We start from the raw sequence: 15,206 nt of genomic DNA, 5'->3' as shown, positions 1-15,206 counted from the left end.
GAGTTACACACTGGGAGGGGGGGGAGTTTATATTAATAATAACAGACACCCGGGAGGGAGTTACAGACTGTAGGGGTTTACATAAATAATAACAGATACCCGGGAGTGAGTTACACACTGGGGGAGTTCATACAATTAATAACAGATTCCCGGGAGGGAGTTACAGACTGTGGGTTTTTTTATAAATAATAACAGATACCCGGGAGGGAGTTAGACAGTGGGGGGGTTTAGATAAATAATAACAGATACCCGGGAGGGAGTTATGGACTGGGGGGTTTTATATAAATAATAACAGATACCCGGGAGGGAGTTACACACTGTTGGGGTTTATGTAAATAATAATAGATACCCGGGAGGGGGTTACAGACTGGGGGGGGGGTTTATATAAATAATAACAGATACCCGGGAGGGAGTTACAGACTGGGGGGTTTTATATAAATAATAACAGATACCCGGGAGGGAGGTACAGACTCTGGGGGTTTATATAAATAATAACAGATACCCGGGAGGGAGTTATACCCTGGGGGGGTTTATACAAATAATAACAGATACCTGGGAGGGAGTTACACACTTGGGGGGTTTATACAAATAATAACAGATACCCGGGAGGGAGTTACACACTGGGGGGTTTATATAAATAATAACAGATACCCGGGAGGGAGTTACAGACTGGGGGAGTTTATATAAATATTAACAGATACCCGGGAGGGAGTTACACACTGGGGGAGTTATATAAATAATAACAGATACCCGGGAGGGAGTTACAGACTGTGGGGGTTTATATGAATAATAACAGATACCCGGGAGGGAGTTATACACTGGGGGGGTTTATACAAATAATAACAGATACCCGGGAGGGAGTTACAGACTGTGGGGGTTTATATAAATAATAACAGATACCCGGGAGGGAGTTACAGACTGTGGGGGTTTATATAAATAATAACAGATACCCGGGAGGGAGTTACAGACTGTGGGGGTTTATATAAATAATAACAGATACCCGGGAGGGAGTTACAGACTGTGGGGGTTTATATGAATAATAACAGAAACCCGGGAGGGAGTTACAGACTGTTGGGGGGAGTTTATATAAATAATAACAGATATCTGGGAGGGAGTTACAGACTGTGGGGGTGTATATAAATAATCACAGATACCTCGGAGGGAGTTACACACTGGGGGGAGTTTATATAAATAATAACAGATACCCGGGAGGGAGTTACACACTGGGGGAGTTTATCTAAATAATAACAGATACCTGGGAGGGAGTTACAGACTGTGGGGGTTTATATGAATAATAACAGAAACCCGGGAGGGAGTTACATATTGGGGGGGGTTGATATAAATAATAACAGATACCCGGGAGGTAGTTACACATGGTGGGGGTTTATATAAATATTAACAGATACCCGGGAGTGAGTTGCAGACTGGGGGGTTTTATATAAATAATAACAGACCCGGGAGGGAGTTACAGACTGGGGGGTTTTATATAAATAATAACAGATACCCGGGAGGGAGTTACACACTGTGGGGGGTTTATATAAATAAAAACAGATACCCGGGAGGGAGTTACAGACTGTGGGGTTTATATAAATAATAACAGATACCCGGGAGGGAGTTACAGACTGTGGGGGTTTATATAAATAATAACAGATACCCGGGAGGGAGTTACAGACTGTGGGGGTTTATATAAATAATAACAGATACCCGGGAGGGAGTTACACACTTGGGGGTGAGGGTGGGGGTTTATATAAATAATAACAGATACCCGGGAGGGAGTTACACACTTTGGCGGGGGGGGGGCGGGTTTATATAAATAATAACAGATACCCGGGAGGGAGTTACAGACTGGGAGGGGCTTTATATAAATAATAACAGAAACCCGGGTGGGAGTTACACACTGGGGGGTGTTTATATCAATAATAACAGATACCCGGGGCGGAGTTACAGACTGTGGGGGTTTATATAAATAATAACAGATACCCGGGAGGGAGTTACAGACTGTGGGGGTTTATATAAATAATAACAGATACCCGGGAGCGAGTTACAGACTGGGGGTTTTTATATAATTAATAACAGATACCCGGGAGGGAGTTACAGACTGTGGGGGTTTATATAAATAATAACAGATACCCGGGAGGGAGTTACACACTGGGGGGATTTATATAAATAATAACAGATACGCGGGCGGGAGTTACAGACTGTGGGGGTTTATATGAATAATAACAGATACCCGGGAGGGAGTTACAGACTGTGGGTGTTTATATAAATAATAACAGATACCCGGGAGGGAGTTACATATTGCGGGGGTTTATATAAATAATAACAGATACCCGGGAGGGAGTTACAGACTGGGGGGTTTTATATAAATAATAACAGATACCGGGAGGGAGTTACATATTGGGGGGGTTTATATAAATAATAACAGATACCCGGGAGGGAGTTACACACTGTGGGGGTTTATATAAATAATAACAGATACCCGGGAGGGAGTTACAGACTGGGGGGTTTTATATAAATAATAACAGATACCGGGAGGGAGTTACATATTGGGGGGGTTTATATAAATAATAACAGATACCCGGGAGGGAGTTACAGACTGGGGGGGTTTATATAAATAATAACAGATACCCGGGGGGAGTTACAGACTGTGGGTGTTTATATAAATAATAACAGATACCCGGGAGGGAGTTACACACTGGGGTGATTTATATAAATAATAACAGATACGCTGGCGGGAGTTACAGACTGGTGGGTTTTATATAAATAATAACAGATACCCGGGAGGGAGTTACATACTTGGGGGGGAGGGTGGGGTTTATATAAATAATAACAGAAACCCGGGAGGGAGTTACATATTGGGGGGGTTTATATAAATAATAACAGATACCCGGGAGGGAGTTACATATTGGGGGGGTTTATATAAATAATAACAGATACCCGGGAGGGAGTTACAGACTGGGGGGTTTTATATAAATAATAACAGATACCGGGAGGGAGTTACATATTGGGGGGGTTTATATAAATAATAACAGATACCCGGGAGAGAGTTACAGACTGGGGGTTTTTATATAATTAATAACAGATACCCGGGAGGGAGTTACAGACTGGGGGGGTTTATATAAATAATAACAGATATCCGGGGGGAGTTACAGACTGTGGGGGTTTATATAAATAATAACAGATACCCGGGAGGGAGTTACACACTGGGGGGATTTATATAAATAATAACAGATACGCGGGCGAGAGTTACAGACTGGTGGGTTTTATATAAATAATAACAGATACCCGGGAGGGAGTTACATACTTGGGGGGGGAGGGTGGGGGTTTATATAAATAATAACAGAAACCCGGGAGGGAGTTACACACTGTGGGGTTTTATATAAATAATAACAGATACCCGGGAGGGAGTTACATACTTGGGGGGGAGGGTGGGGGTTTATATAAATAATAACAGATACCCGGGAGGGAGTTACACACTGTGGGGATTTATATAAATAATAACAGATACCCGGGAGGGAGTTACATACTTTGGGGGGGAGGGTGGGGGTTTATATAAATAATAACAGAAACCCGGGAGGGAGTTACACACTGTGGGGTTTTATATAAATAATAACAGATACCCGGGAGGGAGTTACATACTTGGGGAGGGTGGGGGTTTATATAAATAATAACAGATACCCGGGAGGGAGTTACACACTGTGGGGATTTATATAAATAATAACAGATACCCGGGAGGGAGTTACACACTGTGGGGGGTTTATATAAATACTAACAGATACCCGGGAGGGAGTTACAGACTGTGGGGGTTTATATGAATAATAACAGATACCCGGGAGGGAGTTACAGACTGTGGGTGTTTATATAAATAATAACAGATACCCGGGAGGGAGTTACAGACTGTGGGTGTTTATATAAATAATAACAGATATCCGGGAGGGAGTTACAGACTGGGAGGGGCTTTATATAAATAATAACAGAAACCCGGGTGGGAGTTACACACTGGGGGGTGTTTATATCAATAATAACAGATACCCGGGAGGGAGTTACACACTTGGGGGGGTGGGGGTTTATATAAATAATAACAGATACCCGGGTGGGAGTTACACACTTGGGGGGTGGGGGTTTATATAAATAATAATAGATACCCGGGTGGGAGTTACAGACTGGGGTCTCTCAGATTGGGACTGGGGATTTATATTAATAATAACTGATACCTGGGAGTGTGTTCCAGGCTGTAATGTAATCGAGGGATCTCAGTGATTTATTTAAATAAATGCATTATTCAGGGGTAAACATAGGATAATAGGACACGGGAATGGGTCTGGGTGGGCTACTCTTTAGAAAGTTGGTATGGTCTTGTTGGGCCGAAGGGCCTGTTTCCATACTGTAGGGATTCTATAATCCTATGATGACAACTGAATCCTGGGACTGAGTCCCAGGCTGGAATTTACATGAAAGGTCGAAGTGATTCTTGTACATAACTGACACCTGGGATTGAGCCACAGGCTGGAATGTAATCACAAAATCCTTACAGTGTGGAACCAGGTCATTTGGTCTTCTGAGTCCACACCAACCCTTTGAACAGTATCCTATCCATCCTCACCCTTAGCCTACATTTCCCATGACTAAACCACCTAACCGACATATCCCTAGAGACTATGGGCAATTTTGCAAGCCAAGCCATCTAACCTGGACATCTTTGGATTGTGGGAGGAAACTGGAGCACCCACAGGAAACCCACGCACACCCAGGGAGAATGTGCAAACTCCACACAGACAGTTGCTCGAGCCTGAAATTTAACCTGGGTCCTTGGCGCTATGAAGCAGCAGTGTTTACCACTGAGCCATCGTGCTACTCAGAGGTGTGAGTGGTTAACATACATAACTGATACCCTGGAGTGAATTACAGGCTGAAATATAATCGAGGTGTCTCAGTGATTTATATACATAACTGATACCTGGGATTGAGACAGAGGCTGGAATGTTCTCAAGGGGTCGGTGTGGTTTATATTCATCATCGATACCCAGAAGTAGGTTACAGTCTGGAATGTAATCAAGTAATTTGATATAGTGCCATATTTCAGCATTTCACTTTGTGTATCCCCTGGTCCTTTTCTGTTCTGATTGTTTGGTACCTTTAACATGTGAGCATTCCTGAATGTCAGCTTTGTCTCTTAGATCAGTTTATGAGGGAGAAGCTGCGTCAGTTGTGTGTGTTGTGGTCAGGTTTTTTTTTACCATGAGTGAATAAACAGGATGAATATTTTGTGGTTCAGTTATATTTTCCACATATCATGCCTGTGAGGTTTGGGCTGCACGTCCCTGTCTCACTTTGATTCCATTACATCATCTGTTCTCAGTGTTTGGATGGAATTCAGGTTTGGCCCCCTGCTATTTTTCCTGAAAGAGTTACAGTAAAGCTGCAGTCCACTAGCCAGCTGCTGCAGTCAGCCCTCAGTAAATGTGAAGCTTTAGTTGCCGGGTACCTCGGCAGACTGAACGGACTGGCAAAAGACCCAGAGGGAGCCTTGAGTGTTGTATTGCGAAGTTCATGTTTGTGAAATAGCTGAACACTGTTTCCCTACACTGCCCCATCGAGCAGCCACAGGCAATGTTTACAAATGGCTGTCCGTCTGCTCTTTTGGACGATACTGTACTAAACAGCATTGATTGCTATTGTATTAAGTCCAAAGACCCATTTGATTAGATTACTTACAGTGTGGAAACAGGCCCTTCGGCCCAACAAGTCCACATTGACCCGCTGAAGCGCACCCACCCAGACCCATTCCCCTACATTTACCCCTGCACCTAACACTATGGGCAATTTAGTACGTCCACTTCACCGAAGCTGCACGTTTTTGGACTGATATCTGTCCTGTAACTGCAGCTAGAAGATAGCCTGTGCAAATCTGTTCTCAGAGTCTAAGATTGTAGGGCATAGTCTCAAAATAAATTTAAAACTGAGATAAGGAGGAATTTCTTTCCTTATGGAGAGCTGTGGGGACGGAGAACTTGTATATATTTAAGGATGAGATAGATTCTTGATCAGTAAGGACATCAAGGTTTACAGGGAAAAGGCAGTAAAGTGGACATGAAGAATGTAAGATAAGCCATGATCCTTTTGAATGGTGGAGCAGGCTCAGAGAGCCAAATGGCCGACTCCTCTTCCTATTTCTTGTGGCCTTAAAACTTAGTGTGTTCCCAAAAAGCACAGTGACCAAGGAATGGAATTAGTGCAGCTTTACATCAGCCTGAGGGTGGCCTACAGTGTTGCCGTTCTGTTTGACCAGCCTGAATGACTGTGGATACAGGACTGAAGGTTGTCTCAGACAACTGGAGTTCATCACTAGGCTGTGACATATCTTTGTGCTCGGATTACATTTCAATATTATTCATTGTAAACAGTTTGAAGCAAGTGAGAGCTTGGAATATTCCTGCTGCTGTTGTTTGGATCTGGTGAGACTGATGACCTTTCCTGAGGCAGAGAAACAGATATTTCCACTCTGGAAGAGAGAGATTCCCTCTCCCATTTCAGGTTGAGGTGCTGTCATTTACGGAGGTCTTCAGGAATACAGCGTAGAATTTGGCTTTTTCCCTGGGAGTGTTGGATGGGAACAGTGTAGAGAGAATTTTATTTTCAGTTTAAAAAAGGTTCACTTTCAATTAGAAAATTTAAAGGGAGCTTTGCTGTGTATTTAACCCTTTGCCGTCCCTGTCCTGGGAGTGTTTGATGAGGACAGTGTCAGGGAGTTTTACTTTCAGGGAGGTTTACTTTCAGTTTAAAAGAACAGAGAGGGACTTTTATCTAATCTCATGCTGTACTTGTTCTTAGACTTTTGATGAGGACAGTGTTGAGGAGTTTTACGTTCAGTTTAAAAGGGTAGAGTGAGCTTTACTGTACTGCTAAGCCCATTCTACACCGGTCCTAGGAATGTTTGATGGCAGCAATGATGAAGGAACTTTACTTTCAGTTTAACTGGATCTAGTCCTGTTCTGTACCTGCTCTAGGACTGTCTAGCCTTTCTAAACCTTCACGTTAAAATGCTAACCTTTGTGAAAGACTTCAAAAGTGTCTAATGTTTGCTTAAGGGAATTTTTTTTTTCCTTGTCAGGCCTATGCACGGTTTTCAGGAGCCCCTGTCAGAGTGCACAAACTCAGCAATCCCTGGAGGAGTCCCTCGGGTAAGATTATTCAGCAAACTGGATTTGTTCGTGTCACTACGAGTGCAGGCTTGATCTCTAGGAGGAAGCTATTCAGCTCCTTAAACTGGAACTAATCTGTAAGATAGATGATGATCAATATGTAGGTGAACCCTATCTTCGTTCCATTACTGTTGATAATGTGTTAAACAGGGTGTGGAAGATATTGATCTAAATGGTTCCAGAGCAGAGAGGGTACACTGGGAAGGCTGCCTTCTCCTCAGAGAAGAAGACAGAGATTTGAGAGGTGTTGAAATCATGAAGGATGAACCTTGAAACCTGATCCATGTTTTCTGTTAACTTGGTCATGCAGAGTGAACCTTGAAAATCTTCATCCTAAATTGAAAAATTACAGTATTGCCCCTCTTTGGTCACTTCCCGGAAGAGACTTCCTCTCTATGTACCCAGCCCAATTCTTTCATCACCTGAAATATCTCTATTCACTCATCCAAATATGAGCTTAGTCTGTGCAACATGTTTCAGAATTTAAATCTGTTTGTACAAGTATCCTCTTTCTGAAACTGCACATTACATTTCCAAGGTTCTGTACCATTTCTATTGGCTTGATCTTCTACAATGATCAGAAAACATGCCTACATCTGACATTGTGATGAGTGGAAGGTGTCACCCCTCACTGGGACAATGTACTGGAAATCAAGCCCCGCTATTCTCGGAGTTATTACAAAAGTTAAAGATTTTGAGAAGTATGAACAACTCCCTAATTTAAACCATTGACATATAACTGTACTTGTTAAACTCTAAAGCTGCCCCTCAATACACAGATACAGACAGACACAGAAATAATGGGGTGTTATGGGTAGTTGGAAAGACTGGGAAGACAGTTCAGTGGGTCCTGTCCACTGGGTTTGCTGAGATAATCCCCTTAATCGGAATGCTGCTTCTCAGTCTCCCTTCTCCAGGGATGTTCACTTGTTTGTAGGAGGCACAGGGTGACTGGTTCACACCTGTAAAGGTCTCTGCAACAGGGGAAATAAACTGGTCAACTTCAGGCTGGATAAACTTTATAGTGCAGAGATAAAATAGCTCCTTTCCTTCCAGAAATCCAGTAGTTTCTGTCCTGAATATTCACATCCCCAAGCTGTTCCGCTGCCTGAGAACCAGTCACATCATAATTGTCAGGCAGAGGCTTTTGCCTTTGATAATTGGTTGTGAAACAGTGGCCAATCAGATACATGCTGTTGGCCTATCTCTCCCTAGTTCCAGCTAGTCTCTAACTAGACTTCCACATTGCTTGAACCAACAGCTGTGTAAACAGCACTTACAATGAGCAGCAGCTAACCTGTTTTTTTTTTAAAATGCAGCAATCATTGGTTTTCAAACCAGTTCTTTTCCCATTTTACTCTACAATCAAGAATCTAAAAATAATTGACAAAAAAAAATTGATTAAACATCTGAACATTGTTGGTCCTCAGGGTGCAGTGGTAGTGTCCCTACCTCTGAATCAGGAAGCCTGGGTTGATGTCCCATCTTGCTTCAGAGGTGTCTAATAATACATTTAAACAGGTTTATTATAAAATATCTATGCTGAGGAATTGCTGCAACAATGTTCTCAGACTAAGGTAACTGATCTCCAACAACCACCACCATTTTCCATTGTGGTCAGGTCTCAGCATTAACCCTAGATTTCAGCCATAATTGGCTCAGTGCCTCATGTTAACAAGGGCAACCTCAGCCTGTTGGAATGTATTGGCTGGAGGTCAGGATTTGGCTAGACTCTGATTCTTTGCAATTAATCCTTTTAACCTTCTCTCTATCCAGACTTTAGCTTGAAGAGTAATCCTCCCCTTGGGTGAGGGGTTTTTAGCAACTGTGCAGTTTTTTGACATGGTGACAGCTTTTCTAAGAATGGTGTGTGGGAAATGAATCTGTTTCTTTTATTTTATCGCCAGGAGTTTTGCCAGCACTGAAGACTGAGAAAGATGTTGTGTCACAGCCTCTCCAGATCCTTACCTACCTCAGGAAACAGGTACACTACTATTTTTGTGGAAGTTCTTTCTGGTTGGAGTTGATATTTTGTGTTATGATATTGCTAGACAGATTTGAATTGTTTTACCAAGTGTAAAAGCCCAAAGAAACATTTTGTTCACTTAAAGTTTAAAAAGCTTTAAATATTAATGAATGTGGTTTTGACTAGTATCACAGATGAGAGAAAGTGAGGCCTGCACATGCTGGAGATCAGAGTCGAGAGTGTGGTGCTGGAAAAACACAGCTGGCCAGGCAGCATCCAAGGAGCAGGAGAATCGATATTTTGGGCATGAGCCTGTGGGCCGGTGATGTGGGGCTGGGGGTAAGGTAGCTGGGAATGTGATGAATGGATAAAGGTGGGGGTGAAGATGATTGGTTGGAGAGAAGGGTGGACTGGATAGGTGGGAAGGAAGATGGACAGGTCAAGAGGGCGGTGCCGAGTTGGAGGCTTGGGACTGGGATAAGGTGAATTGACGAAAATGGTGAAATCCACATTGATCTTGTGTGGTTGCAGGGTCCCAAGGCGGAAGATGAGGAGTTCTTCCTTCAGGCGTCAGGGGTTAGGGTTTGGTGATGGAGGAGGCTCAGGACCTGAAGTATTGGTGGAATGGCAGGGGAATTTGAAGTGTTCAGTCACTGGGTGGTGGGGGTTGATTGGTGCAGGTGTCCCAAAGATGTTCTCTGAAACGATCGCAAGTTGGCATCCTGACTCCCGAACCTTCAGAAGAAGAACATGGATACTTAGATTGATGTATCCTGTCATGTTTTTCTGGTTTGGAGAATCTGTGTTTCTAAGCTTGATAATGTGGAATCCTGGTTAGTTGAACAGCTGTGTAGGGGTATCAGTGCCAAATGTTGTACCCTCAGAATTTATGCTGAAAATGTGTTGCTGGAAAACGTCAATTCTCCTGCTCCTTGGATGTTGCCTGGCCAGCTGTGTTTTTCCAGCACCACATTTTCAGCTCTGATCTCCAGCATCTGCAGTCTTCACTTTCTCCCCTCAGAATTGATTGCAATATTGAGAGGTTACAGTAAACTCAGCAATACCGAAGGAAGTGTACAAGTTCAGCCATCAGCTTGAGAAACTGCTTTCTGTTTGAGTCATTTTCCTGGATTAGGCTTGAAGTGTTGGGAAATGCTGTTTGTTGCTCTCACCAATGGGCGAGTTGGTGAGTTGCTCCCATGTTTATGCTACTGTTGAAAGTCAATTAGTAAAGGAGGTCGCCCATTTAAGACTGATGGAGATGTTTCTTTATTCGAGGGCTGCCGAAGCTAGGTCATTAAAATATTTTCAGTTTCAGCTGTGAATACACTCAATCAGTGAGTAAGTAAAGCATTCTGGTGGAAAGGTTAGGAATTGAAGATCAGCTGTGATCTCATTGAATGGCGGTGCAGACATGATGGAATGGATAGCCTACTCTGCTCCCATGTCTTAGGATCTTCTGGACTATATAAAGATGTGATTGTATTCCTCAGGTGGAAGGATTGTTGGAGAATTCTGTAACCTTTTACTGAGAAAGTTAAAGCCCGCAGTGAAAATTGTTCAGTCAAGCACTTTACATGAAAGAAGTCCAAATCTCTGAGTGGAAAACATAACTGGGAATGTGTGAAGGCTGCACACTACACGTAGATAATTCTCTCATGGTCACGTGCAGCAGCAGCAACAGGCGATACTGAGAAAGGAGAGTAAAAATGTTCGTCAACTCATCCTGGCTGAGAATCAGGACAGACTGGTCTGGAGCCCGGGTTGTCTAGTCTAATCTGGCCTGTATGATGCAGGTCTGTATTTCCTGCAATTCACTCTCATCACCTGAGGCCTAGTAAACCTGGTGTAGTACTACTAACTATAGCCACCTCTTATTTACTCAAACTGGCATGGAATGTGATCCCTTCCATAGGATATTCCATCATTACTAAATATTTCCAAATTTTAGTTCATGATGAAAATTGATTGATGTCAGAAACAAGGAGATAATCTTGCACATTTTGCTTTTGGGTCAAACCTGAACTTTTTTAACTTTACAGTTGCTAAAGTTATAGTTTCAATGTTGGCAAATTAAAAGTATCTAATGAGTTGTGTTGTACAAAACTTCTCTTCCCAAGTATATGTATTCTACATGTGAACTGTCCCAAGCCCTTGTTTATAATGCAGGCTGTAACTCACTTCCAGCTGTCATTATTGTGTATAAAAGTATTATATATATTCAGCTCATAACTCCTTCCCTTTGGACATCCATATGGTTTCTGTTGAAATATTGCTGCTGAACAGCTGCTTACCAACATTACATTTCTCTTCTTAGAAGTACAATGCTGACTACGGGCTCTCAGCAACGCAGGCGGCTGACACACTTGCCTTTGCCTCTCTGATAGAAGAGAAGTTACTACCTGCACTGGTGAGTGCTGCTTTCTTTTGCTTTGTTAACAGTGTCGTCCTATTTGTCTGGGATATTCCATGCTGAGTTTTTAAAAATTAATTATTAGGATCAGGGCATCACTGGCAAGCCTAGCATTTATTTCCCATCTCCAATTGTCCAGAGGCCAGTTAGGAGTCAACCACATTGCTAAGAGTCTGGAGTCACATGTAAGCCAGACCTGATATGGATAGCAGTTTCCTGCCCTAAAGAACAAAAGATGGTTTGTTTTGACAGCCAGCAATCGATTCATTGTCATCATTAGATTCTTAATTCCAGATTTCTATTGAATTCAAATTTCACAGTCGATCATGATGGGATTCTAATCTGCATCTCCAGAATATTAGTCACATGTAGTCTCTGGATTAATAGTCCAGTGATAATACCACTCAGCCATCGCCTCCTCCTTTAACTCCTGTTTCAACTTACTGTCTTGTCTTTCCTCAGATCTACATGTTTTGGGTTGACTCCAAGAATTATGTATCATTCACAAGGCCCTGGTATGGAGAGACAATACCATTTCCACTGAACTTTTTCCTCCCAAACCGGATGCACACACGCTTCCTGGAGCGTCTTCGCTTGATCCGGGGTGGCCAGTGGCATGACAACGAGGAGGAAGCCGAGACTGAGGTAGAGTTATTCCAGCACCTTGGCTACTCTAATTCAGAGAATTTACAATTTAGCAGGTTTCTAAGTAGAATGTTTCCTTGAAGAAATCATAATTTTCAATTACTACACGAGATGTTTGATCTCCAAGAATAAGCACAGGAGTCTTTAATGTGTCATTCTGAATGGTATGTGGGGAATTCAAGAATGCCAAAAGCTGCAAACTCTGAATATTTGCTTACTTTCAGATCTACAAAGAGGCCCGTGAGTGCCTGACGCTACTGTCCCAGAGGCTAGGGTCACATAAATTCTTTTTTGGAGACTCGTAAGTTGTTTGTTCTTTCTCTGCCGTGAAAGTGAAGGGTCCATTATTTTTCATTATTGGTGACTGTGATGTTAAAAGCAAACTGGAGCAAACAAGTGGGCGCCTGGCCACAGCTGGACCCAGGAGACAGGTGAAACGGGCAGGAATTTTTGGCTTTGTTGACCATTGGCCAGACAATCATGTCCACATGGGTAATAGAAGGTCCTCCTCCATCTGCTGAAGGTACTGACTCTCAAGTATTGGGTCCCCCTCCCATTGGGGTACAGGGTCCATCTCCCTCTCCTGAAGGGGCTGACTCTCACTAGGGGTTTAGGTTTCCTCTCCTCAAGATGCTGTTTCTCACTGAACTTTGACTTGTAAATATGTCATCATTCCTCCATTGTGACTGGGTAAAAATTCTGAAGCTCCCTAAATCTATGTTTAAGTTCTATCTTCCCCATGTGGATTGAGTAAAGGTAACTCATCACAATCTCCTCAATGGTAACTGGGGATGGGCAATAAATTTGTAGCCTTCGCAGCAAAGCTCATGTTCCATGAATGAGTAAAACAAACACACATTCTGCAGACACCCACCAATGAGCACAACTGAGATCTGTATACTGTGGCCTTGCTGGCAGAGCACTTACTCAGTTGATGAAAAGTCACATTATGCTCTGGAACAGGAGTTTGTGTTGGATGCAATGAGTGTTATTTCCAAGCAGTCTTACCTTCGTCAGGTTTGCTGTGTTTAATGATGTGTCTCCTTCTGCTTTAGACCCAGCTCCTTAGATGCCATTGTATTTGGACATTTGGCACCAATTCTGAAGGCAAAACTACCCAACAGTAAACTGCATCAACATCTGCGCTCACTTGACAACCTTTGCGCACTCTGCACGTCCATCCTTGGTCTTTATTTTCCAAATGACGGTTCAGGTAATCTGGGACAAACTTTGCTGACCCTCCCTTGGCCTATAGCCAATCATTTTGGTTTTTATTTGTGGGATTTTGCAATGCATAAATTTGCCTCTATATTTGCCTGTATAATAGTACTAACTTTATGTCAAAGTCATTCATCGATTGGGAAAAGTATCTCAAGAACAGTCTGAGGCTTGGCAGCAATGTACACACTTTCTTCCCAATCCTTGTTTATACTATATTCCTGGTTTTGTTTCAGACACTGAACGTAGCTCCAAGAAAGTTCCCCGGAATAACTCATCGGATTCTGATGAGGATCCCCACAAGAGACGCAATCAGATCCTCTCGGTGCTGGTGGGGCTCTCTGCCATGATTGGTTATGCTTTTCTCAGTGGAATTCTCTCCATCCATCGGGTATCAACACATAATGCATTAAGGCAGTCCTCCCCTCTGGAAGATGATGATGTTGATGAGGGACAGTGAGGGTCTGAGGGGGTCAGGGGGCAGTAATAGAGTGAAGGGCATGGGTGGTGGTGGAAGAGGAGGAGGAGTTGGGAGTGCTGGCAGTAAGTGGGAACATCCCGTCAAGTAACAGATGTCCAGCCTGACAATAGATTTGAGCATTGTTATTGGTTGTATTTTGTAAAATTTGAAGATGCAGTATGGTGCAGGGTTTAAGGCCCTGGCCATAGGACAGGGCCAAAAGAAATGATATATTGCGGTCCTATTTTGTCAGTGTAGTGGGTGCTCTGAATGTAGCGTCCACTGTAACAGTGTGATGACAGGGACAGTGTCTCATTTCTTTGATAATTCATGTCTAGTATTAAAATAATATGTTATTGAGGTTGGAAGCCAGGAATCAAATACCATGCAATTCAAAGTCAAGATTTTATTTGAAACTGAGAAACTTTCATAAGAATAAGTACAAATTCTTGTAAGACTGAAATAAAATCTCCATCTGATGCTCATTAACTCAAAGGGTTTTAGTTTGGGCTGTACCTGTTCTGCCTGGATTTGGAATCTTGTACCGACCTGTATATTCCCTTCTCAGTACAGACTTCCAAGTAAGATCATTTTTTTTGTCCTGGTCCGGGTTTCTTTGCACCTTGGCCAGTTTATTATTCGTTAGTCAACGTTTGTATCTGTTCTGCTCATGTGATGTAATGATAATATGTGAAGAGAGAAAGGTCTAAGAGCTGTGTGTGGAAAGTTGGCATGAACAGCAGTTTTAAACATTTCTTCACCAGTACCTATGAGCAGGAGTTACTGGACAATGGTTCAGATGGATGTGCTTGCTGCTCAGACTTACTCTGACCAAATAAAATAAGAACCCAGTCAGCCACAGTTGGCTGTCATTTTCATGTGAAATTTAGCACCTCAGTGGTGTCTGATGTAGAAATATTCTTTCATTCACTGACAGAATTGGTGCCAGTTCTCTAATATTAGAGGATAGCTGTTGTTATTCTATTGTCTACTTTTCAGGGACAAAGTTACATTTTAAACTGTGGAAAATGTAACAGTTTTGACCAATGAATAAATTGAATGATGAAAAGCAGATTGTAGCTAAAAGCATCCTTTTATTTTCATGATCATAAGTGTGCAGATGTTGAGAGTTCTAGAAAATGTACTGTTCAGCGCTTCTCTGCACCTCTCCAATGGACTGAGACACAAAGCTGAAAATGTTTTGCTGGAAAAGCACAGCAGATCAGGCAGCATCCAAGGAGCAGGAGAATTGACGTTTTGGGCATGAGCCCTTCAGGAATGAGACACAAAGCTGACAAGTAG

General features: G+C 42.7%; 1 protein-coding gene across 1 annotated transcript in view; it reads left to right on the top strand.

Moving 5' to 3' along the window:
* mtx1b (metaxin 1b) overlaps positions 1-14,976 on the top strand; it is a 29,422-nt gene extending 14,446 nt beyond the window's left edge. The window contains exons 2-8 of the mRNA XM_060820564.1: positions 7,112-7,181; positions 9,110-9,186; positions 11,486-11,578; positions 12,044-12,226; positions 12,451-12,527; positions 13,282-13,439; positions 13,681-14,976. Of these exons, the coding sequence (XP_060676547.1) occupies positions 7,112-7,181; positions 9,110-9,186; positions 11,486-11,578; positions 12,044-12,226; positions 12,451-12,527; positions 13,282-13,439; positions 13,681-13,904 (882 nt within the window). The 3' untranslated portion in view covers positions 13,905-14,976. The remainder of the gene's footprint in view (positions 1-7,111; positions 7,182-9,109; positions 9,187-11,485; positions 11,579-12,043; positions 12,227-12,450; positions 12,528-13,281; positions 13,440-13,680) is intronic.
* The last annotated feature ends 230 nt before the right edge of the window (positions 14,977-15,206 follow it).

This window comes from Hemiscyllium ocellatum, chromosome 50 (genome assembly GCF_020745735.1).
Source record: "Hemiscyllium ocellatum isolate sHemOce1 chromosome 50, sHemOce1.pat.X.cur, whole genome shotgun sequence".
Classification (NCBI taxonomy): domain Eukaryota; kingdom Metazoa; phylum Chordata; class Chondrichthyes; order Orectolobiformes; family Hemiscylliidae; genus Hemiscyllium; species Hemiscyllium ocellatum.
Note: the sequence above shows the minus strand (reverse complement) of the source record. Positions and strands in the feature narration are given on the sequence as shown.